Genomic DNA, 25747 nt, shown 5'->3' on the forward strand with positions numbered 1-25747 from the left:
AGTTTTGTTTCAGTTTCCCTGCAAGTCTCATCATCCCCAGCCAGCCAATTCCTTAGAATGATCGATTGTTGTCATCTCTGCATTTTTTTCTGGGCTGTTGATGCAACAGCTGCTTTCCCCCCCCCGGACAAAAAGGTTTTATTCTAATTGTAAAAAAACTATAGTTAATTGTGTCTGGTATAAAATCCACCTACCCTTAAATAATATTAATGATAATAAATAATAATGATAATAAATGTATAAAGTTATATATTCATTCATGTACTTTGATCATAATCTTTATTAATTCTCTGTTCATTCATAAACCATAATGTTTCAAAGCGTTACCATTTACTGCCATTGAAATCACAAGTGTTTCGGAAAGAGATTTGTACACAACGGTTAATATGAGACGGCGCTGATCTTTAAATGACATGCGCGGCATCACGCGGCAATGGCAAAATCGCTCTATGTACACAACACCTTATGGGCATTTAACACCCGCAGTGACCTTCACAGCCAGGTTAATACCCCGGGGGGGGGGTGAAGATGAAGGAGGAATATTATTATTTGCAATTATTATTAATTATTTTATTATTTACAATTATACGTAATCATTTTATTCTTTTATTATTATTTTTATTCTATTATTATTATGATTATTTTTGTTCCTTTTATTATTATTATGATTAATTATTTTTATTCTTTTATTACTGTGCGGACCCCTGTAGGCGATCCATATCTCTTTGGCGTGCCGTGGGCTATCAGAAACATTGCTGCACTTTCTAGAATTCTTTGCATAAAAAAAAAAGCCGAAGTAATAATTCCCGGGAAAGTCCTTTTTTCTCCCGTTCCTTGCAGCGGGGTCCCTCGCTGTTCCCGTTCCCCGGCTCCTCTTTGTGCGCCCGGAGTCGGCGGGGCGGCGGACCTCGCTCTGCTGAATACCGAGGCTAAAACCTCTCTCTTTTGTCTCTGGCGCGGATTTCCACCAAGCCGCCCCTCTCTACTTGATGATCGCGTCTTAGATGTGCTTTTAAAAGAGAATCCCAAACTCCTCTCTTTGTTTAATGTGACAGAGAGGCCGATGTGTCGTCTCTTTAACTTCTTTTAATGTATTTGCCTGTGATTTTTTTTAATGCTAAACATGTAAACAGATGAATTGTCGATGTTAATTCTGTTTCCTGTCACACAACTGATCTTTCTCTCCTGCCATTCTCTCCTTTTTATCTCCTTTTTATTTATTTTTTTACGCTTTCGCGCGGCAGTTGATAAAATTACGTGAAGAGGTGAGTGTTTTCCGTCTCCCCCCCCTTTGCCTCCGACACCCGCGTCTTGCTTCCCATTTAAAGCACAATTTCCGCAAATTTTTAAAAAATACATTTCATTTAACTTTACAAGGTAATCCAAACACTTGCTGACAATTACACAAAATACACATATTTTTCTCATTTTTTTTATTAAAATGTATTTTTTTATCCCAAAAATATGCGAATATGCGAGTATTCCTGTCAACCCTTTCCTTTGCCTCTTGCAAAAACTGAGCTTTTTTTTTTAAGCTCAGTTTCCAAAAATAAGAAAAATTCAAATTCAAAAGCTTCATATAATGACACAAAATAAACATTTCTTTTAAAAAATTTCTATTACATTTTTAATTAAAAACCAATAATTTGAGAAGAGCGGCGTGTTTTCCGTAATACCCGCGTCTTAAAGCTCCATTTCCAAAAAAGTAAAAAAAATTCTAATATTTTTAACTTTTTTCATGGTAATGCCTTATTTTGTGACAAATTCACAAAAAAAAATTTTCCTCAATTTTTTAAATATAAATAACTCCTCCATCGAATGTTTGCCGCATATTTAATTTGTTCCAAACACAGGGGGAGCGGATGTATCGGGGCGAGGCAGGTGGGATTGTGGGTATTCATCTTAACGGTGTTGCCCGGCAACCGTTTCCTGTTAATAGTCTGAATGTATGGAATATTAATGGGCCCTATACAATGTATCTATAAATATTGCCGAGAAACCCAAATCGGGATATAATTTGTGTTTCTCTTGTGTGCGTAATGGGGAAAAAAATGAAGATACGGTTTCTTCTGCTTTCCCATCATTTTCTCTTTAGCCGTGTGCGGCCCACCGCGTAGTATCGATAAAATAAATAACTCGGGGGCATTTATCGGCATTGCTGCAGCTCTGTGCATTTTGTACCTGCGCGAGTGTGCATGCGCTGGAAGAATGTTACATGCTGTTTAGCCGATAATACCCACTTGGGTATTTTTCTAAAAATCCAACGGCGACCCCTCGTTTAAGTAACAGAACGTTGTCTTCCACGTGTGATTTCTCACCTGTGTGCATGCATAACGCGTACACGGTATGCGGGGGGTCATTTTTATAAACGAGAGAATAGTCCGGGAAGTAAATGTGTCAGTGTTTGCAAATTTTTGGTGGGAATGAAAGTTTTTTTTAATATTTAAAATTTAATAAATTAAAATCAGAAATCCAGCACAGACGGGGTTAATGTTGTAAATGACTATTGTAGCTGGAAATGGCTGATTTTTAATGGAATCTCTTCATAGACGCACAGAGGCTTTTATCACTCCCATCACTCCTGTGTTCCAATGGCCCTTTATCACTCCCATCACTCCTGTGTTCCAATGGCACGTTATGTTCGCTGATCCACGTTTAAAAGGCTGATTGATCGTTAGAACCCCTTTTTGTAATTATGTTACAGCCATAAATGTCCTTGTGTTCCATAAAAACAGCTGAGTGACCCCAAACTTTTGAACGGTAGCGGGTATATAATATATATATATACTATTATACTATATAAAGTGTTCCATATTCTGCTTTGATCAGGTTTTTCAGGCCAGATAAGTTGTCCTCGTTTCACGGTTTCCAGCCGTCTCTTTTGGGGGCCGGTAAGCGTTTGGATCGTTAGTTTAAATACACGAGGTTGGATAAAATTCCCCGTATTGTAAAACGTCTCCTTAATCTCTGCGTTTTCAGTGTTCGGCCCGTAACGTCGCGGTTTGATGCCCTTTCCTTGATTCTGTTTGACCTGGAATTCTAGGATTGGGTTATGTTGTTGAAGATGCGCTTGGTTTTATAGTTTATACTTTTTGTGACTTTACGTTTTGGGATCTGTGGCTGGGTTTTGTAATAAACACCCCAATAAGGTGCTGCTTGCCTATTACGTGCTTTAGGGACCAGCTTGTAGACCCTTAAAGGGACAGCCAAATGTCCCCCGAAGCCCCCGCTATAGAAGAACACAAATAATAATTCTGCGAAGACATTTTAAACATAAACCTGACCTAGAAGCTCCAGCCCTGTTGCAGCAGCTGCCCTCTTCCTCCATGGTCCGATATTTCTTGTCAGCGATTGGCTGCTTGAAACAGCCAATAGGTAACCGGAAAGCGCTCCCATTGAAATTAATAGCGGTGCGGCATTTACATGGTGGGTAGGGAAAGGGGCAAGTGCAAATAGGGCTATTCTGTAGAAAACCCCCCCCCCCATTAACTTGCAAGGGGGACACCAGAAAAGTTTAAAGGGACCTCTCAACTACCACGAGATCTGTATCTAGCGGTCTGTATATTATATGTTCTGCGATACAGTATTTTGGGGTGAGAATAAGTGAAAATGAGTAAATCTGGGTTTCCTTTCCAGTCTGTTAGCGGGGTAATAGGCACGCGCCCCGTCCTGGTATTAAAGTATTTATAATTAGGCCCGTTTTATGAAATAAGCCAATATTAACATTATTTTGCCAGAAGACGTATTACTGCTTCTTCAGAATTTTCCACGTTGGAAATTGAGCCGAGAATCATCCTTTTAAAGTCTCCCATTATTTTCTGGGTGAAAGCAGTTAAAAGCGCGAGTTATATCTACTTTGCCTTTTGTAAGAATGATACGTCTTTCATCTTAAACAAATAACCGGCGCCGGCCTCGCCGAATCAAAAGCCGGTGTTAGGATTCCTAATGAATAAAACACACGTTCCTTATATTCTTTTTTTTTTTCTCTTTTATATTCATACAAGTATTGAAATACGGACGGTCACATGACCAGCGCGGAGAATTAACCGCATAGCGAGACTGCCGGCTTCCCCGTTCACATAAAACCCAGGGCTTTGTGAAAGGCGTTCCGAGCCGGGATATCCGGAATGCCAAGCCTGTCGTTTGGGGTAATCTCATACAATTAGTGCACTTTGGAAGCATGCGTATTTCCGCCTTACTGTTTCGAAGTTTGTAAGAATTTGACTTTACTAAAAGGGAAGTAGAAAAGCCTCCCAGCAGAGGTGGTAGAGGGTAATACAGTGAGGGCATTAAACATGCATGGGATAGACATACGGCTCCTGAATCTAAGACGAGACCAACGACTGATTAAGGTTTGAGTCGTTACAGCAGGAGAAACGGGCGACTAGACGGGGGCCAACGGGGGCCGATCTGTCAGATGGTTCTGTTTTTTTCTGTTTCCAGCAAGTAAAATGTCTTTATTGTTTCCCTCTGTGGATGGATCCTTTGTTGCTCAGATATAATGTGTTGATTCTGGATCAGTTTGAGGATCCCTCCATGTTTGGATGCTCATCGGATACGTTTGTTGGCGGAGGACGGCCGTGCGATGGAAGCGGATGGATGTCCTTTTCCTGCGGTCACCGTACGGTTCATGTTACAGTCCGTTCACCGGCCGGTTTGGTTGGCTGCTGGTTGATGTTGGACTGTTTGGGCTACATTTCCACCGGGTCCAAACGGGTCGCAGGGCGCTGTATATCTTCCCATCAACGACATTTCACCTCCAGCTGCGCAAAGAAATACTTTCACCCATAAAGCTTTCCTATAAACCACATACTCAGGGTGTCCGCTCGTTGCAAAGCAGCCTTTGTCTATCCGGTGGATGATGGGAATTACAGTCAAAGAGAAGCCAGTGCATCATCTGGCAATAACACCCCGATATCCTGGATTTATTTATTATTATTATTATTATTATTAATTAATTATTTTTTATCCATTCTTATTATAGAGGTCATTTTTCCTTCCAATTTGAACAGCGAAATATCTATTTTTTATTTTTTTCAATGTTAATTTTTACTCATGGGATTTTGTTATCTCAAAGAAAAATATATAATTTAATATATAATATTTAATTATTTTTAATAACCTTTTCCCTTATGACATGACTATACTATATACCGGGGATATATGATATATATATATATTGTATTTTTTCTTCTTTAAATTCTTTTCAATGACCCTTTTTTCTTCCAGCTATGCTTTATTGATGCTGTCTGTAAAATGCACTTCAGGAGGTTCTTTCGCATTTCTTACACCGGATTCCTCCTGGCTGTCAAAATACGCAAGTAACGAGGTTTTAGACCAAAATGGAACCACGGCCCCGGGTCTGGAGGTGCGGCACGCGCATGGTTTTCTTTTTCTGCTTTGCCCCTATGGGTTTGTTAGTAAAAGTTTCCCCGTCTGCTCGGCTCCTGTTCAGCCTTCGCAGAAAAAAAAATATATATATATATAAAAAAAAAAAAAAAAAAGTCAAGTTTTTTGACTTGAGGGGGTGCTAAAAAAAGCCGAATAATTTGCGCTGTGCCAATAAAGGAATTAAATAGGTGGGAAAGCTTTCTCCGCTTGTCAGGAGCTAATCACGGAGAGATGTTCTCTGTGTAATCCGTCGTTAGCGGTGCCACCGACTCTGTCGCGGGTGAGCTGTACAGTTAGCGTGGGCCTTTCATTCCAGATATCTCGCGTTGGATCCTGACAGAGGGCCTTCATGTTCCCCCCAGAGTGAAATCTCAAGCGGCAAGCGATTTCGAAACTTCTTCTCAGAACTCCCGTCCTCCGCCGCGTCTTCAGCTTCACCGGGAGACTAAATCACCTTCCCTGTCTCTCTCTCTTCACAAAGACGAGGGAAGAAGAAGTCAAGCCTCCGGATAAAACGAGGCGAGTCTGCGCCGGAGCCGACGCGTTCCGCTGCCACGCTTTTTGTTTCTTTATAATGAAAGGCAGCTCAGAACGCATCGAGTCGGGAACGGCTTTAAGCGAGCGGCTCAGAGAATTCCACCGCGCAGTCCACCGGCTTAATGACCTCGCTCTCCGCGGCCGCTTTCTTCATTCCTCCACCCAAAAAAAAGAGCGAGGGATGACTGTGAAGACCTAATGGTTACGTTTCGCTCATCTGACGCTCTACCAGTCACTATATATATAAATGTATAAAAATATATATCAAGAAACGCTCTTTTCTTTCATTCTACAATCATTTTTCCAAACCAGAAGTTATCTGCCAAAGAGAGCGGCGTAGAGTTCAGGTTTTTTTTTTAAGTCCTCCTTTTTGTAGTATTTTTTTTATTTTTTTTGATGAATCCCTCAATGAATGCCTTGTTCCGCGATGTGGTTTTAGAGATAATGTTCAGGTTAAGGTTATTAAGAGGTGGTAGATACATGGAACGTCTGATAAACCGGTCTCAGAGGTCCGACGCAGACCTGCGGCCAGCTGGACTGTCACGTTATACCCCCCTGCATCTACCCGGGAGGCTTCAGACATGGACTCTTTCTTTAGCTCTGCCCTCTGTTCCGTCTTCTTCTTTACGAGGGGGACCTCTGTGACCTCCAGACCGGCACTAGCATTGTGAAGCGATCTCCTAAAATCTTCCACTGATTTCCAAACTGGCAGCCCTTGGTAATTAAACCTGTCCCCGGCATGTACTGAACAGGACCTTTGGCACGTTGGGTCTTTGTACAGCGCAACGGACGCTGTTGGTGCCAGCTAGCAGCCAGTAGGATGTATTTCAGCATATTCGGCTTATCTGGTATCTTTATGCTTTTTCCAGACTCGGCGATGGGTACCCCGTGAGCCCAAAGCGCCCCCTCCAAGAGTCACGTCCATTTGGCTTTCACCCATTTTCTGCTTATTAACACATTTTTTATTGTTCTAATACCGGAATCGCGCCGGACCACACCTGCCTTCTTTCTCCCCGATTCTTCCTGAACTTCAGCCCAGACCCGTCCTGCCTAAATCTGCCGACGAAAGCAATTACCGGTCCTCGTCGTCGCAAAAAAAAAAAAAAAAACCCTGACCTTCACCGCGGGCCTTATCTGCGCTTATCCAAATGTATTGTTTTAATGATTTTCTACCTCTCTCCCGCTCCCCGGCCGGCACGCTCGCGCATGCACACGGGAGAAGAAGAGACGAAATCAAGGCGACGCTTTGATGTGGCTTTAGCTGCCTCCCTGGTCTTGCCTGCATCTCAGAAATGTGTCACCTCCACCAGAAGGGAATAGGAAAATCACGTTTTGAATGGTAATGATAACATACTAATCACTTGGTCGCTTTGAAGATGGAAGCGAGAGATTCTGTCAGCCTCCCTGCCTGCCTGCCTGCCTGCCTGCGCTCGCAGGCACTGGTCTAGCCGCATTAACTTAAGTGTGCGTGTCAATACAGCTCGCGTCTCTGCGATCCGCAGGGGCTCATTAGCTGCGGGGGCCGTGTTCCCATAGACATCCACTCGCATTAAACGCGCAACGCCTCCGTTCTCATCGCCGTCATTAGTTTTATTGTTATTATTTATTAGAAAGCGTTAAGCTTTTTCTTTTCATTCCATTGAAATGGCATCTGTCGGGTCGTTAAACGGGAAACGGGCAGAATTATTATTTTTTTATATTTTTTTAACACAAAAGCAAGGGTGAGAAACTTGATACAATATTAGGTTTCCCACTTTATTATTATTATTATTATTATTATTACTACTACTATTATTATTATTACTACTATTATTATTATTACTACTATTATTATTATTATTACTATTATTATTACAATAATTATTACTACTATTACTACTATTACTATTATTATTATCATTACTATTATTATTACTATTATTATTATTATCATTATTATTATTATTATTACTATTATTTATTTAGCGCCAACAATTTCCGCAGCGCTCCTTACAGTCCCTTCATCTAAAGGATCCGACAAAACTATTTCATGATTTTCTCTGAATCCAGGCCAGATGCTAATCTTGGCTCTGTTGACCGGAATCATTTTCTGTTGCCCTTGTCGCAAAGAGCTAGCAATCAGATTAGCGCCACGCTATTGGGAACGGCTGCACATGTAAATAATGTAATAGTATTTCAGGACGACAGCGAGGAGTCTTTTTGTTTGAAATTAAGAAGGACTAGCTGACAGATCTTCGTAACTCTTTCTTTGCCAGAAGGGGTGCAAATCATGAAATAGACCCTGGAGTAAAAAAAAAATCAATGGAATCTATGAGCTAAAGAGCTTGCAATCTGAGCCCCTTAGCCTGATAGTTTTTGGGTTGTGGGGGCATGATGTTTATACCCCCAGCGAAGCCAATTAGAGTTCTTTTTTCCCGCTTAGACAGATGCCGGGGCTTTTCATATCATGCGGAGTGGATTTGATTAAATTCTTGAGAAATGTCTCGTTTCGCAGGGCTTCGTCTCTGTTAGAAGCTGCCGCGGCCTGGAAAGCATTCCTGATGAATGAACGGAGTGTAATTATTAGGGTTTATTCTGTTGGCATCGGTGTATCTGATACTCAGTCCCCTAAAAATAGACGCATCCCGTAAAGCATATAAAATGCAAAGATTTTAGCGGCTTAATGAGCCGTATGTCAGTTTTGAAGAAATTTATACTTACGTGTATTTATTCCCTGTCTCTTGTAATGAGCTGATATATCCCAGCATGCACCTGACGGAGCGCCCGGAGCCTAAGCTGAGGTCTAAAATCGTGTTGTAACAAATACATTAAAACCTCTGACAAGCAATAAAAATACTAAAGTACCAAAGATGAAAATATATTCTATCACGCTCTATCTTTCTTAAAGCACATACTGTCCGAGTGTCCCTGTTTAATTTGGCCAGTCCCTTTCCCAAATCCCTGTTGCCCCTCTCTCCTCCCCTGATGCCCCTCTTTTCTAGGAGGTCAGAATGTTTGCTGGGTATGAGGGGATCGTCGGGTTCTACGGCCCAAAAAGCTCTGATAATGTGTATAGAAACAGCAGTAGATGGGTAAATAAACCCCATTATTCTTCTTCTAAATGCCCCACCCGGTTACACAAATAGCCCCACCCTGAGCCACACCCAAACCACACCCCTTAAAACCAATGTGCCCTCTTTGGCTGTTTAAAGCGCTGGAAGGTATACCGTGCGCGCCTCTCCTCGCGTTCATCAAGGATCTGAAGCCACTCATTCCATTAATGGTTAAAATGTATCTGACTTATTCCAGCGTTCTATTATGAATATTAATGAGCTGTTTAATTATCAAAGAGACGCTCCTGTGATTATGTGAACGATCTGACCTCATCCTGCTTGTTTCAGAGTTTAAACGCCTTCTAGCAGGCAAACCGCAGATTAATAGTTTACAGAAATCAAAGGAGCTGCAGCCCGGCTTAAAGGGGCTCTCCGGCCATCCCCGGCACGTCCGCTGCGGGACCCCTTTACGTTTTCATGGGGATTTTTTTTTAAATCCAGCAGAATCCCCCCAAAAGCATTTGCACCTTTCCCCACCCCTCCCCTATTTTAAAATGCTGAAAATGTGGTCAGCCGAACGTGTCTCCATGCGCGTGAAATGCTTCCATCCGGTGATCTCCAGCACCGGCTCCACGAACGCCGTGCTCGGTGGTCTGTTGACCAGAGCACACAAAGCGTAATTTAGCATGCATTGCTTCTTCAGGGGGCTCCCGGAGACACTGGAGTCCCCCTTTAATAAAGCCAAGTATTTTTGTAAAATTAATTTTAAATTTCCGTTCAGCCCAAGGATTTAATTCCCAGCCGTCGCCGGCCGTCGCTCACCATACGTATCGATCAGAAGCCGCGGGGGGGACTTGTAATGCCTTAAAAGACGTCTCGTTCCACCCGTGTTTTAGATTAAAACATTTAATTGATTCATTTAAAAAAAAAGGTACAGCCGTGAACCTCACCTGACGGCTTTTGATCCCTTTAAAGGTGTATTTTATATATAATATATAATTTTATCTTTTTTATTTTTTTTTTGCAGAGGGCACATCTGCTGGATAACACCGAGCGGCTGGAAAGGTCATCGCGCAGGCTCGAGGCCGGCTACCAAGTAGCAATAGAAACCGGTAAGGATTCCGCTCGCAAGCAAATTGCCTGCCTGACGCACAGCGGTCTTTACAACATATGACATTTCTAGCTCACATCAAAGGCTCGGCAGAGACGGCAGCCCGAGACGTGGTTTACATATCGGGAGGACAACTGGGAGCTTATTTGCGCGTCCAGATCTCTGCCGTTCCTCTTTTGTGTTTCCCGTTAAAAAGCTCTGACACGCGCTGGAAACGTTTCTAGAATTCCGAAGGAAGAAATCTGGGAATTTATTTAATAATAATAAATTCCGGAACATGCTAGGCTTTTTACTGACGTCCGGCGGGTAGCAGGGCTTATGCCGGGGGTATTTTGTGTAAAAAGTCAGAAATAAGGAATACGCGATGAGCTGTTTAACGCAGAGGGGGGTCACGTCCCGGCGCGCTGTTGGGTGGTCTTTGCTTTAATCCAGGGGAAGAGATATTCTAGAAAATTCTTTTTTTCTTGGCAAGGTTGATTTATGTGTATTTGTGAAGCTAGGTTTGCGTATGGGGGTTAGATTGGACAGACTTGAACGTGTGATATAATACAATATAAACGAGTAAATAATAATTATAATAATAATAGTAATAATAATCAGTTTCCTTTTTACAAACTGGGCAGAAGGTATCTCGCTGGGGTCTTTTCAGCCCGCAGGACCTGTGTCGGGGGCGTTTTTATGTGAAATGGGAATTAATGCGTCTTTGGAGCAGTTATGTAGAATTAGGGAGCTGACACCTTAGTGGCAAAGTTACCCCCGAGCCCCGGCTGCCTTCTGACCCCTTCTTACTAAAGGCTTTGCGAGAAGGCGTTGGCAGGGGAACGTGTTTAAAAATGGCGCTGTGGACGGGACCACTTTTGGAGCGGGTTTCCCATGGTTTGGTGATCGTCCCCTTATTCTAGACCTATAGTATGCAGTTGAATTGAAAAGTCAGCATAATTCCTGTACGCAATCCTCTCCACTCTCCTCCCTCACTTACAAAGGCTGCCTGAACCGATCATCGCCAATCAGCAGCTTAATAGAAGAGGAGAGATAACTTAATGGGGAGGAATAATCATGGAGAGGGTTTGTAATGCACATATACTGTATATCTTATTTATCTGTTACCAGTGTTTATTTAGGTTTATTTAGTCTAGATCTGTTGCTTAAACCCAACATGGTAGTCTGGACTATAGGAATTGTGACTTTTAAGGCCCAGATATGTGAAATGTACATATTTTGTTGTGAATATTGTTTCTGGTCTAAAGCTAAAAAAAAAAAAAAAAAAAATATACCAAATGTATTATGTAGTGACACAAAGATTGGAGGCTGGCTCGTGATATTAAAATATGTTTTTTGATTCCAGCAGTTCCACTGACAAATATAATATACGTGTTTTTGTTTATAATATTTTAAGTGTCTGGAGTCCTTCCGTGCAGGCAGCCATGTTGTTCCTCTAAGTTCCCGCCCCCTTTCTCTGCCTCACAAAATCCACACATAGTTTATTTTCTGCTGGCTGGACGTCGAGAGCGACAACTCCACCAAACTCATCTTTTGACTGTATGTTTATCAAGTTTGTAGCGGTGACTATTATTATCGTATCCCCCCAAAAATAACAGGCGTCTGAAATAATTATATTAAAACAGCCAATCGTATTCCCTGCTCTAACGCTATGCGTATATATTTGGGCGATATTGTGTATTTCTGAGCTTGCGTTGAAGTAGCTCGCGCCTCGCGTTGTACCGACTGGAGTCACTCCTGGCACTAGCAGTGCGCTCACAATCCCACCGGACTAAATTGAAGCAAAAAAAGGCAATTTCTGTCTGCAGCTGGAGTCCTCGTATCAGTGCGTTCCCGAGCCTTGAATCTCGCCTTCCGCTCCGCCCGGTTTGGAGTTAAAAGTGCGCACTTCTCTCCCTCCTTTTATTTCTTTTCTAACTTTGAATCCAGTTTTCAAAGATGGCCTTCGAGGTTTCCTCCCTTCGCACCAACGTCTGAAGTAACAAAAAAAAAAAATTCTACCCGGATTCTGATAGAAAAATCACATCTGACAGGGAACAGCATGGTAGGTTTCTAATTTCAAAGGCTGGTACGATGGGAGGAAAAAGAATGTCTGCCGTGGAAATCGTAAGTGAGAAGGATGAGAAAAATATTTATATCCCTGCTGAGGGGGACCGCGAGATTCTTCTGAGGGGACACCAAGGAGCAGGAGAAAGTTCTCTGGTGTAACAAACCGGCGAGAGCTGCGCTTTTATAGCCGTCCGCACGCCTTTAATTAATCAGACAAGAAGTAACGCCGTGCGCGTCTCTGTAACAGATGTATATTACAAGATTTTACAACAAAAAATATGTTCCCGATCAACCCTGCTGTACGGCGCTGCAGAATCAATGAAAACCTTTAAGAGGTTTTTTAACTACTGCATTTACTTTAGAAGTACGGGCGGGCAGTGGGAATTTTGCTAGATTTTTGTAATGTAAATTTTTTTATATCTCTTTTTTTAATTACAGAAAAACATTCATATTTTTTAAAATTTGTATTTATTTTTTATATTTTTTTAAAATTTTATTTTTATTTTAGTTTTTACATTTTTATGTATTCTATTTATTTATTTGTTCTGGTCCCGGCTGCCTCCCTGACATACTGTATTCTTCAGAAGAGGTTCTGGGTCAACGTGCTGCGTAAGTTGTTGGCGCTATATAAATAAAAGCTGGTAATAATGTGGATTCCTCCATAGCAACCAATAGAATCCTTCTGATGATTGGACAATTGATTGGATCATATTTTTCTGAGACAGTAGATATCGTTCCCATTCGTCTTCCAAGTGTTTGGGTTAAGCGTGTAGTCGAGTTGGCTGTCGCTCTTACACGTCGGTGAATTAACCTCCCGGTGTTTATTGGCGGCTTAACATTCCGTTTATTGCAGTAAATCAGAGTTTGGGACATTGTTATTTTTAAAACCTCCTCCCACCGTAATTGTGTCTTTGTAGTGTTTTGTTATAACAATTAGCCGGATGACGGTAATCTATCTGAACCCAACTAGACTAGGGATATGCCAATTAGACGGCATTAGAAGAAGATATGCTAACGGCTGATGAGACAAAACCCATCATAAGTGTGAACACAGCGGACTTTTGGGCTCTGTTTTTGTTGCGTCTTCATCGATCGAGAAATAAGGCTTTTTACGCCACGGTTTGGTCTCCATCTCCATGCTTTACGTCCCGTAGAGAGTCGTCTTTGGTGGGTTCAGTCATTCTCTTGATGTTGCTGACTGGTGAAATTAATATTCCCGATAGAATTACTATTATAACTTTTATTATAACTTTTATGATATCATCAGAGGGCTCCTAGGGAAGCATGCTGACGCGCCATGACTTTAGTTGATAAGAACCATCAAGATGGCTGATTGAGAAGACACTAGGCAATGAGAACATGGTCTAGAGTAACCGATCAACTGAAGAGCAGAAGTTAGTGCCAACTGCAAAGGTCTCTTTGTGCCGCCGTCCATAGGATCCCAGGGCATGTGTTACTTCACGATCTTGTCAGTCGGTGGTAATTAAAGGCATCCATGTTTACGGCTTAAAGCCCATGGGGTCCAACAAACGCCCTTGAGCAATATCCATGAGATGAAGATAGATTTTTGAACAACATTAACAGTGACCTCTATAGACCGTGACAAAAACGAGAAGCCCGTCATGGTCCATATGCCAATTCTTACCCTGTTGAGACCATCTCGGATTGTCCATTTTTATACATTTTTAAAATATTGTCTTTGTTTCGGGAAATTGATGTTTGGTATGGTGGCTGCTGCTTGCGGGGAGAGGACCTTCGCATTAAAGAAAGATAATCCGTACCATGAAAGGAGAAAGTCATCTCCTTCCCTGTGAAGCCTAAAAAATAGTTCCTTGTTAAATAAATTACAAACCATTTTCTTAATAATCAAAATCTGACATTCAAAGCTTTTTGTAGCGGATCTGTGATGAAGAAAGAAATTCGCCTTCTTCTCGGAGAGCCAGGGGCCCCGAGCTTACAAGCAGCAGGTTCAGGAACCGCTCTGGAGTAAAAGTGCCGCGTCTGGAGAGAACCGTCGGTTTTAACAGAGGAATTATGTTAATATGACCTATATTCTTAAAACGCATCCCAAACGATGCATGAAGCACTCTCCCTGAGTGACGTCTGCCCCCGTCAGGGGCATCGGATAGCAGCGAAGGTGTCTGTAAGCGCGTTATGTGAGCTCGAGGGGGAGAAGTCAAGTCGAAAAAGAGTACAAGATCTCATAGGTTACACTGAGCGCCTCCGGCATGGAGTTCTGTTTTATTTCCCCCGTGTGCTTAAACACCTGTTATTTTCATCCTACTTTAAGTAGAAGCTGCAGCTATCCGCCGTCTCCATGTTCTAACAATTCCTGCCGCTGATTGGCTGTTTGATGTCGATATATTTTGGAATGCCCGCGTACGAACATACTTTATCTGCAGACCTGGAGCCGCCGTTGCTGTCAGTCATGTGATATTTTGGGTGACTTTCCCGGCTCAAACCCCACACTGAGCTCATGCTTTATGGCGATGCTAATGAAGTCTGTTCCTCCATAGACTTTCGTTAGTCAGAGAGTCCGTCTGGGTGATTAAGACTGAGTCATTCTATTGTTCCCCACAGGCAGTATGATAAGGAGTCGGGGGGTTTAGTAGATCGGGGATCAGATAACAGAGCGAGAATCATACAAACGGCTGATATGCAGCTGCCTGAAAACATTTATATTATGAGGCAAAAACTACAACTGGGGTAAAAAAGAAAATATATTTAGCATTTTGCTTGATACCAGTAATAAACAGTTTCCGTGAGTTCTCCTGTAAAGGGAGTTTAGAAGTGACCGTATGAAGCCGGCGGGTTCTGGCGTCCGCCTCGCGTCTCGATTAATGGCTCTTTGTATTCCAGCGTCTGTCTCTCGCGTCGTTCCGCATCGTGTCGTCTCAGACCTTTACAATGTGGTTGCGTTTTATTTTCAGGACAACATCAAGCGGAGCTGCGTCGGCTTTTAGCTTCGCGTTGTTTGAAACGATCCGTTCAGATGCCGTGTGAAGAATTGGGTTTCTTGATGTTTTTTTTCCCTTTATAAAAAGAAAAGGAAAGATTTGTCATCCGGCGGCAAATAAAGAAATATATTAAACTGTTCCAATTCAAAAGGCGCAGGTGATGCGTTACCGTGATCCGCCATCAGAAGGAAACGTTCGCAAACTAACGGCACTTCGTAACGGTATGAGAGGGAAGAGACGCCGGACAGTCAGAGGAACGCTTATAATCATCTGGGGCTTATTCACTAAATAGGGCCTTTACAGGAGAGATGGACGTTTTGATTCCCAGACTTTTTTCTGCGTTATAAAGGGATCACCCGGGGAGCTTCTCCTGTAAGAAATGCAGAGCCAACCTTGTACAATTAAATCAGTGAGGTGCCCTGTATAATGTATGATGAAATCAGCGTGCCGGCCCCTGTATGATATATAATTAAATCAGTGCAGTGCCCTGTATAATGTGAAGTTAAATCTGCGAGCCGGCCCCTGTATAATGTATAGATAAATCAGTGACTGGCCCCCTACATAATGTATAGATAAATCAGTGACCGGCCCCTGTATAATGTATAGATAAATCAGTGAGCCGGCCCCTGTGTAATGTATAGTAAAATCAGTGAGATGCCCTGTATAATGTATAGATGAATCAGCGAGCCGGCCCCCTGTATAATGTATAGTTATTTTATTTTTATTAATTGTAGTATTTTTATTATTATTATCATTGTTATTATTAGTTATTAGGACAGATTATTTCTCCCGGCTGGTGTGGGGTCGTGGTGAGCTGACATAAGGGGTCCGTGAATAATGTCTCCGCAGCCCGCAGGTAAATCACTTCGGTGGAAGTAATCATTTCAGAGCAAGTGGCCAAACACGCAGTTTCTGGATTAGCCGACCCCTGAGATTTCTTATTGACCCCGGCCGGTATTAGCCGCTCCGATCGATGGCTCCCGCTATTGAACTGGAGGGAAAAGAAATCCTAATTGCTAATTTGCAAATAGCTTCAGGAACACAAAGCTGCAGTTTTTAGTTCCTTTCTACTTTTCCCTTTTGGTCATTTTTTTTCCTCATTTTGCTAAGAGCTTTTTCAGTGTTTTTTTTCTTTTTAAAGTAAACCGTGCGGCGGGATTAGGACTCGTTAAGACTCGTACCTTCATTGATGCTCTCCCTTGTTACTAGCTTTGTCACTGTTAAGTTTAATAAAGTTTTGTGATGATGTAGCTCACCTGACGCTTACGATTTGCGGCAGTTTACCGGACTTGGGTAAAACAGGTTTGAATTTTGGCAACCAAGGTGATCAGGTGAAAGAGACTCGCTGTTCCAGGGTTTACACGCAATACAGCATGCCTGGATCCTTATTTATTAGAAGAAGAAGCACTTTGCAAATGGCAGCACTTGTGGAAAGGCGAGAGTGGTAGATAAGTGGAACTGCCACCCAGCAGAATTAAACATGCATGGGATAGACATACTTCTCCTGAATCTAAGACGAGACCAACGACTGATTAAGGTTTGAGTCTTTACAGCAGGAGAAACAGGCAGACTAGACGGGGGCCGGATGGGGCCGATCTGCCGGTAGGTTCTGTGTTTCTAGGTTTGTTTATGGTATCTGTTCTCAGAATTGTTTCCTTTAGACCAAAAGCATCCCGCAGTCTTCATTTTAACCCAAAATAAGATGTAATACTTTCTACCAGGCATGCAGGGATCAGGGACAGCTGACCATTTTGGGCCCCCGATACCCTGATAATATAACTATTCATACCCAGACCATCCCATCTCTCCTGAGATCTGCCCTATTACACTGAGAACTTGCATAATCACACTAAAAATCTAACCCATCACCCCAATAATCTGCCTCACCCCCCCCCAATAACCTATCCCACCTTTTGGAAGATAAGCCCACCCCCCCCAACCCCAAGAATATACATATTCATACTCCATACCATGAGAATCTACCCCGTCCCCCCGAGAGTCTGCCGCGATGAGATTGAAGTATTTCGACGCGTATCACGTTATCCATACACAGAATAATTATTTGAAAAGAAATCTCAGGATCCGTACATTCTGTTTATAATCGAACTTTATTGGCCACATAGTACATAAGGCTCAACCTTTCTGCCCAAGCTTCCTACCCAAAAGAAGGCGAAAAAAAACCCTGATTAAGCAGCTTGCAGTTCTGCCATCAGGGGAAAAAATTCCTTCTTGACTCCAAACGGCAATCGGATTTCTCCTTGGATCCAGAAGCTCTTTGATGGAAGGTTGGTGGTTTTGATCGATTGAAGCTGTTTAGATGTTAAGCGCCGCATAGTTGGATACTGCTGCCGCGCTTCAGTTGGTGACGGGAAGCGGCAGAAGGAACGTCTCGTGAGGCGATCTAAGGATGGCGCTCATATTCCAGACGTTGTTCCTTTGCCTGAGCCAGGCTGTCACGGAGAGACTCGGATCTGTATGATGGATCTCAGTTCACGAGGAACTCGGAGTTAAGAAAACTCAACAAGTGTATCTGAACTGCAGCTTCTGCCCGAGGATTCAAAGTCAGAAGGGTTTTCCATCACGGCTCCTGCGTCCCTTTTCTTGAAGCCCAAACGTTCTTCAAGACTGGACGCTTTCCGAGTCCTCTCATCCAGGCGCCGAGACAACTCCACATTCTCCTTGAGAAGCTGGTTCATAATTGCCTGCAGCCTTCTGATTTCCGGAGACGAGCCGTGGCCATTTTCTTCGTGACGGTGCGAGTCCACTCGAGATCTTCTCTCTGATGACATCCGAGAGTGTCCATTGCTGGTCTCTTGGCCTCTGTAAAGGTGTCTCGGTGACTCTTTTCTGTGCTGTCTCTTGTCCTCTCTGTTCCCTGCCCTTATCTGCTCTTCTAGAGCGGAGACTCGCTCTGTTATATGGGACAGGGAGCGTCTGTGGGCCTCCTCCATCTTCAGCAACGAATGACTGATGTTGCCAACAACACGTAAAATGTTCATGGAGAGAAGGGCTTCGTGATCCTTTCTGGGAGAACGTTTAGATCTTTGAGCTCCCAGCAAAATTATAATAAAAAGCACAATATTGATGCCGAGGCATCCAAAAATGATAAGACTGAGGAGATCCGTATCTATCATCTTATCTTCGCCTGCTCTGCTGAGCAATGAGTGGTTTAAGAGTGTTTGCTTGTATTTATGCCCTTGGCCACTGATGACATCACAAACAAAACTGGGCGGGGCAGCTTTATGACATCACAAACAAAACTGGGCGGGGTAGCTGCATGATAACATCACAAACAAAACTGGGCAGGGCAGCTTCATGAGCGTGTGGGCGTGATGTCACCACGCCCATCAAAGACACTACAAACACATAACTTTTAATTTTTTTGAATCTTCCAATTAGCAAGAAATGTGAACGTTAAACATTAATCGCAGCAGCCGTGCCAAACGTACAATAACTGAGCTGCAGGGGCAGGAACGTTCTATATATACAGGAACGTTCTATATATACAGGAACGTACTATATATACAGGAATGTTCTATATATACAGGAACGTTCTATATATATATATTGCCCATCAAGGTGTTAACAGAGTGAGTAGCTTTGCCCTCAATGACTGTAACCAGAATCTAACCCTGTGAGGCCTGTTTTCCCGATTTCATCAGAAATAATCTGCTAAAGTCCCTACATCTAAATGTACCCCTAGAATGTGCGCCCCCTAGAGGCTAACCACCGTATAGCTGGGAACTGTTGAATCATTTAAGTTGAGGCACGGAAGGTGGCTGAGGGAGCATCTGCTACGGCGGTGTTAGGATGTCGTCCTTACTCCAGACTTTGTTTTAGCCGACCAGCCCACCATGCCACAATGCTCAAAAATCAGGACTATCCCACTAGAAATGGGACACTTGGGAGGTATGGGAGCATGACGCATGACACAGAAAGGTGAGCATTGACTCACTGACCTGAGGCTCTATGTAGTGCTATGGGCTCCATCTTTACCGAGGTAAGGGCCACCTATATATTACACTATCTTAAAGGTCGTCTGCAGGATATTTTTCATGCTGCCTGCACACAAGGCTCTTGAATTTGAAGCTCTTTATTTTGGCTTTTTGGGAAGTAGATACATGGAACAGCCTCCCAGCAGAAGTGGTAGAGGGTAATACAGTAAGGGTATTAAACACGCATGGGATAGACATACGGCTCCTGAATCTAAGACGAGACCAACGACTGATTAAGGTTTGAGTCTTTACAGCAGGAGAAACGGGCGACTAGACGGGGGGCCAGATGGGGCCGATCTGCCGGCAGGCTCTGTGTTTTTTAGGTCTCTGTGTGTAATAGTAAGTATGACTTTTTTGAGGGTAGCCGCATTCTAGTGACTTTTACCCCCTTGTGTTCACAGAATCTTTTCTGTGAATCTGCCTCCAATCTCTTCCTGGGTTGTTCCTGCGGCACTCGGGGGCCGCGAAGCTTCATTTATTCTGGAACTTTGCTAAAGTCATAACGGGAAAAGTAGCTAAAAACTATGTTGCAGAAAATGTATCACGATTCGAATGCATTTACTGTCACAATCCTCGGAATCCTAATAATTTAGCAGATTATGACATCATAACGTTAGACAACCCAGAACAAAAACAGTGTTCTTGCTTCAGCAAGCTTCCACCCAAAGTTATTTGCCGTCTGAATTCATTCGAAGATAATTTACACAAGATCCTCGATCTGTCGATCCTCGTAAATGTCGTGAGAGTAACACGCGTGTGCGGTACCTGACGCTGTCGCGCATGCTGGCGCTCTGTGTTTAATCGATTGATCAGAACGCAAGGCGCTCGTCTGGGATTAGTTTCCACCGTTCTAGAGAAGCAGGGATTCTTAACGCCGGCCCTCGGCCTCGCAACCCGCTCCACAGGCTACCGACTTTATTAGCGCCGACATAAGCTGATTAGGTCCTGTCAATCAAAGGCGCCAATATCTCAATTGTGAGCTCATTGAAGAGCGCAACAAAGGCCGCGCGTCCCCCCGGCCGCCCCCACGCAGGGTGTCCCGGCCCTGTGAAGACGCTGCGACTTTATTAAAGACCACGTCGGTTTGTTTTAAAGTGTTTTGATTTTCCGAGGCGGCGTTAAGAAAGAGAACATCGAGGCTGCAGCTTTACCAGCGAACCAAAAGCGCTCTAAAAAGAAAGGAAAAGGGAAAAAATAAATAAAAATGGGGGAAAGAGACGCGTTCTTTGAAGCCGAGCGGGGCTTTGAGTCTTACTGTGCCAATGGCGCGTTAGGGCTCTTGTAAGTGGCGCTCTCTGATCCAGCAACTAGCTAAGGTACCGTTCTTCTGTCAAAACATGCGCCGAAGCCCCCGACAGCGTCTTTCCCCCTCCGCTGTCACATGACGTCGCTTCACAAGCACCTTTTATTATGTCAAAGGGGGGAAACTTTTTATCTTACTGATGGGAGATTAGGAAACCGCTTTTCCGACACGTTCCGCCCGATGTTTACAAGCGACGTACCTTTTTTGTAGATTTTAATTTTTTATTTATTTTTTTATAGACCTTTTATTATTTTATTTATTTTTTGGGCTGCTCTGTGATTGGCTGGAGGATCGGGTACCTGGTGACTCAGCAGCGCAGGCGCAAAGCTTTGATCGTTACAGACGCCAAGTGTTATAATTACAGCTTCCACGTGGATTTGTAAACAAAATAAATGGTGCTTTCAGCATTTTCTCCCCCTTTTTGGAAAGCAAGGTGTCTCCTCTGCCGCTTTAGCTTTGGAAGGGTTAAACTAATTATATATATTAATCATTGTACCGCTCTTACTGAAAGTCACAGAATACTGTGGCTGATTATTTGACTATTATTCACAAATATATTACACTATTTGGACGTTTTGGTGCTAAAACCTGCCAACATTTCGGCCCCATCCGGCCCCCATTTCTCCTGCTGTAAAGACTCAAACCTTAATCAGTCGTTGGTCTCGTCTTAGATTCAGGAGCCGTATGTCTGTCCCATGCATGTTTAATACCCTCACTGTATTAACCTCTACCACTTCTGCTGGGAGGCTGTTCCACTTATCTACCACTATTCATCGGTGAACCAAAATAAGGATCCTTTATGTACTTGTTGGTTTGTATAATGTAACATTGACTTGTTTGCAAGGAAAACAATAAATGAAACCCTTTGCCTTTCTTGTATGTAAGCGAAGAATCCTCACGTCCGGCCTGCTTCACACTTCAAATGCAAACTGCCGAGCCGCCTCCGCCTCCCCTCGAGCTCCTCGCTCCGCGCCGCGGCTGACACGGAAATGCTGCGGGGAATATGTTACTGCCGAGAATCCCTTTTCACCAAACACGGGGGAAAAAATCACTGTCAGCCCCCCTGTTTGATGCGGGAACAGTTTAGAATAAAATAAACTTTTGTTTTTTTGGTGATAAATATGTGTTTTTGGAGCGTCCGCGCCCTCGCGCCCCGCTTTTATGTTTCAAGGCATTTTGACAATTGGTTTGGAAATAATATCCAGATACTAAAGCATTTCCGGTGCCTCCTTCCGCCGGCCCGATGGCGGATTCCCGGAATTCACTGTGTTTTGGTACAAACAAAAATGACAATGACAAGGCGATCAGATTTCTCCCCGGATCGAGAAGCTTTAAAATATTGGGGGTTTTTTCCCACTTCGCTTTATTTTACTTTTGACTTGAAATTGAACCAGAAACCTTACTTCTGTGATTGCGCACAAAAAACATTCCCGCAGGGCGCTGGGTTTTTGACACAGATGGCGGGGGGCCGCTAGGTGCCGCCATGAAAAAAAAAAAGAACGTATTCTGAGCAATGACGGCAAATGTAATAATCTTTGTTTTAAACCATTGATATTCCGTTCGTTGTTTTTTTTTTTTTTTTTAGTTTTATTTTATTTTATTTTTTTTATTATTTTTTATTTATTTTTATTATTTTTTTATAGCTCATCCTAACAGGTCCGTAGAAATACAATTTATCTTAGTTTTATAATTATTAGTTTTTATTTCTATAGCACCAACGATTTCCGCAGCACTCCTAACAGTCCCTACATTCAAAGGGTTTGACAGAACTAGATCTGACGGAGTAAGTCAAGCGGATACGTTAGATAAAGAGGGGCTCTCAATCCCCCAAAACATGCCATGTGCATTTTTAATGAGAAAAAGAAAATAAAAAAAGCCTGAAATTTGTTTAAAAAAAAATCCAGCAAAACAGGAAAAGCTGTAAGAGATCGAGTTAATATTTCTAGGACGATGAGGCCGTCTGTACCGGGTCCGTATCTATATGTGAATCGTCGCCCGTAGAATGTAAAGACATGAACGTAAAAGATGGGAAAATGATACAGAGATGTCTGTTTTAAAGAAATAGTTTAACGTGTTTAGACAGAATATAGGATTTTATGAGAGATTTTAGAACATATCATTTTTATTGTTTAAACATTAAAAAAAAACTGTGCCTTGAAATCAGATATTTTAATAATGAGTATTATTAATTTGGTGTATTTATTAATTATTACTTTGGTGTATTTACTAATATGAACCAAATCTAGTCTTTGAGTCTTTCAGTATTTCAGATATTCGATTTCTTTATAAATTTCATGGAATGTTGGAAATCCCAAGACTTTTTTTTTTTTTTTTTAGGTTATACACAAAATGAAATTCTCCCCCAAATAGTGATTTTTTTATTTTTACCTAGTTTTTAACAGCCACAAATAATGATTAAAAACCCCACAAAATATAGAACTTTTCTGCAACAATGTATTGGGGGGGTCCTCTGTAAATGATATTATTCATTTATATATATTATTAATTATGACGTTATTCTTTACACGCGTTCTTAAAAGCTTTCAGTTTATGCCCCTTATTTTGCGTTTCTGTACTCAGAATCGGCATCTAGAATTAAAATTGGGACGTTAAAGCCTTTATCCCGGAAGAACATGTATGTAACACGTATGTAAGACCGCTCTCTTTTTCCATTTGCGGAACGTGACTGTTCTTTTCCGTAAACATCTAAGCTGCTTTTAGAGAAGCCTTTGTTTCAGGATTACAACTCCCATCAGCCCAGCTTATGTGTGTGATAGGGGCTTGAATAAGAGCCGGAGGGCCACTGCTGGCTCGTTTCCGCTCAAGTGGACCCTTAATGCTTTAACCCTTCGTGAGAAGCCAGTAAAAACCTCTAAGATCACAGAACCCCCTATCTCTGACTTCAACCTCTGCCGTTAGCATGTGACCAGCGAACGCTAATTATGCCAGGAAATTCTGCTTTATTATTTTTTTTTTCTGACTTTTTTTTATGACATCGTAATTCTCAGCGGTTCCTTAACTTCAAGGAAGAATTTCAGATTCGAATGAATATCGTTAGTTCTCAGCACCAGAGGCCGGGTTAAAGGGCCTTTCTGTGAACTAAAAAAACACACAAGGGCTCAGACGTCTCAACCTCAAAAAAAAAAAAAAAAAAGGGATCAATATTTGCTTTCTATCCTTCCTCCGAGCTTTCCGCATCTCCAGCCGCCAGCATCTGCCGCCATGTTTATCCCGCGGCCACCTTGTGTCAGGTTCCTTAAGATAAGTGAGCGATAGACACAGATAATCTGCGTTAGGACCAAAGATATTTTTTATGATCTATAGCCAATAAAATCCATTTTTATTATAAATTATTTGTTACAAATATATATATTTTTTTAATATTTTTACTTATATATATAATTTTATATACGTGTGTGTATGTATATATATATATATATATATATAATGTAATTGTTTTAAAATATATATATAATATTTTATATACTATCCTCTGTAAATTTTATGTAATATTTTATACAAAATTAAAATACAGGAGGGCTATTATTTTTTGTAATACAACGGAATATTAGAAATTATTAATTTTAAAAACCTTCATTGATTGTATATACATATAACTGTTATTAGTTATGTTTAATGAGAGCGCTGTTAAATACTTTATTAAATAGTATAATATATATATTAGTGTAATAGTATATTTAATAATGGTATAATTGTGCTATTAAATAGTTTCTTTTTGTCATTCTGTAAAAAAAAATAATAATTATAATTTATAAAAAAAAAAAAATCTTTGCCTTAAATCTCTTTAAACACTGAAAAAAAATCCTGCTCCATTTCCCCCAAAGGCTCAACTGTTTATCATTTCTTCCTTGTTCAATAAAAGTGAATTTTCTAATCATTTAGATTTTTTTTTCTCTTCCTTCCCCTAATCGTGCGCTGTCAGCGCGGCTCCTTATCGTTTGAGAGGAAAATGACACCGATCCTATCGGTAAAAACGGTTGCGATGTCACCGCGTCCTCAATCACAGCTTCTCACAGGCTTCATATCTACCTTCCGCACAAACGCCAGGCTGTGCCGCCTTTTTTTTTTTTTTTAAAGAAGAAACATCAAAAAACTCTCGGAAAGTCATTAGAATTTCCCCCGCGTACGGATCAGCCACACGAACGCAAAATGGGATCTGGGAAAACTGGCCCTTCTCGGAAATGTGCTAATTCCATCGTCACGTGATCAGCGGCTTAATTTTAATCAGTTTAGGGAAATAAATTACAAAAAAAATAAAAAGCGTCCCATTGCAATAACTTGGCATTATCTACTGCGAGGAGGGGGGGGCGGTCTGTTTTAAGGATTTACGGGGTCACTGGCAGTGCTATATAGCACCGAACACAAAGTATTTTTACGCTTGAATTGCAGCAGCTAAGGTGCAATCGCGAGTTAAGATGACAAACAAAGACGACGTAACCCTCCGAGCTCCGGCTCCGGTCCGAGTCGCCTCTTCTGTCTCTATACAACTCACAATACGCAAATCCGTGCCCCTCGCCGGGTGTTGGAAGACAATAAGAGTCTAAGATTTGCGTTTTCCTTCCTCGCCGATGGCGAACAAAGACTTGGTCAGCTTGGAGTTCGCTGTTCTTTGGGGAAACGATAGGTCTTTCCAGAAACGTTTGCTACATTATTGCTTTTAGCTCCTTAAAAATGGTTAAATTGCACCATGAAGAGGAGAAGGGGCAGCTTTCGGAGGGGCAAATCAAATCCGGCCAACTGGCCCAGTGGTGTATTGGCGTGTATTCCATCGTGCCAACATGGAGCTTGTGGTGGAGAATCCTCTGCCCTTCCCCAGGTCGTTCCTGGTCGCTCCATGCCCTTCTAGATATTATTTCTTTACATCTTCCTCCGGGTTCCAATTTAAGACCGAGGATGGACACTAGATTTCTATATTACTGTTTTTCTGATATTTTTTTACTTTTTTATTGTCTTTGACCCTCCACCCAGCTGGGTATATTGGCCCGGGGCAGCAGGTTTCGGAGTTGCCCTCATGCCTCATTACATGGCGCGGGTCTCTTGTTTTGGGGTGATGGGGCTCCTGGGGGCCACTGCTGGTCATTGGGCTGCTTGGGGCCCATTTACAGGCAATCACGTGCCGCAGATACCTCCGAGACGGGACGACGTGACGTGACGTCCAAGTGCTCAGCAGATGGGGTCCGTGACATGTGGACGGGGCTTTACTCAAAGAAGGTCCTGCCTAGGGCAGAGTAGATGGGGGCCGAATGGGGCCGATCTGCCCACAAGGTTCTAGGTTACGCGTGTGTAAATACATCATTTATTTCTCCAAAACACCTGGAAAAAAAGTAAATTAATGAGTAATTCACATTAAA

At 42.3% G+C, this 25747-nt stretch overlaps 1 protein-coding gene across 4 annotated transcripts in view; it reads left to right on the plus strand.

Annotated features, from left to right (window-relative positions):
* Nucleotides 1-25747, plus strand: part of VTI1A (vesicle transport through interaction with t-SNAREs 1A) — a 122993-nt gene that overhangs the window by 36398 nt on the left and 60848 nt on the right. For 2 of the 4 annotated variants that reach the window (XM_053450209.1, XM_053450211.1), the window contains exons 5-6: nt 1245-1265; nt 9988-10072. In XM_053450209.1, the coding sequence (XP_053306184.1) occupies nt 1245-1265; nt 9988-10072 (106 nt within the window). The remainder of the gene's footprint in view (nt 1-1244; nt 1266-9987; nt 10073-25747) is intronic. The other 2 variants (XM_053450210.1, XM_053450212.1) reach the window with 1 other exon arrangement.

Source organism: Spea bombifrons, chromosome 11 (assembly GCF_027358695.1).
Source record: "Spea bombifrons isolate aSpeBom1 chromosome 11, aSpeBom1.2.pri, whole genome shotgun sequence".
Lineage (NCBI taxonomy): Eukaryota > Metazoa > Chordata > Amphibia > Anura > Pelobatidae > Spea > Spea bombifrons.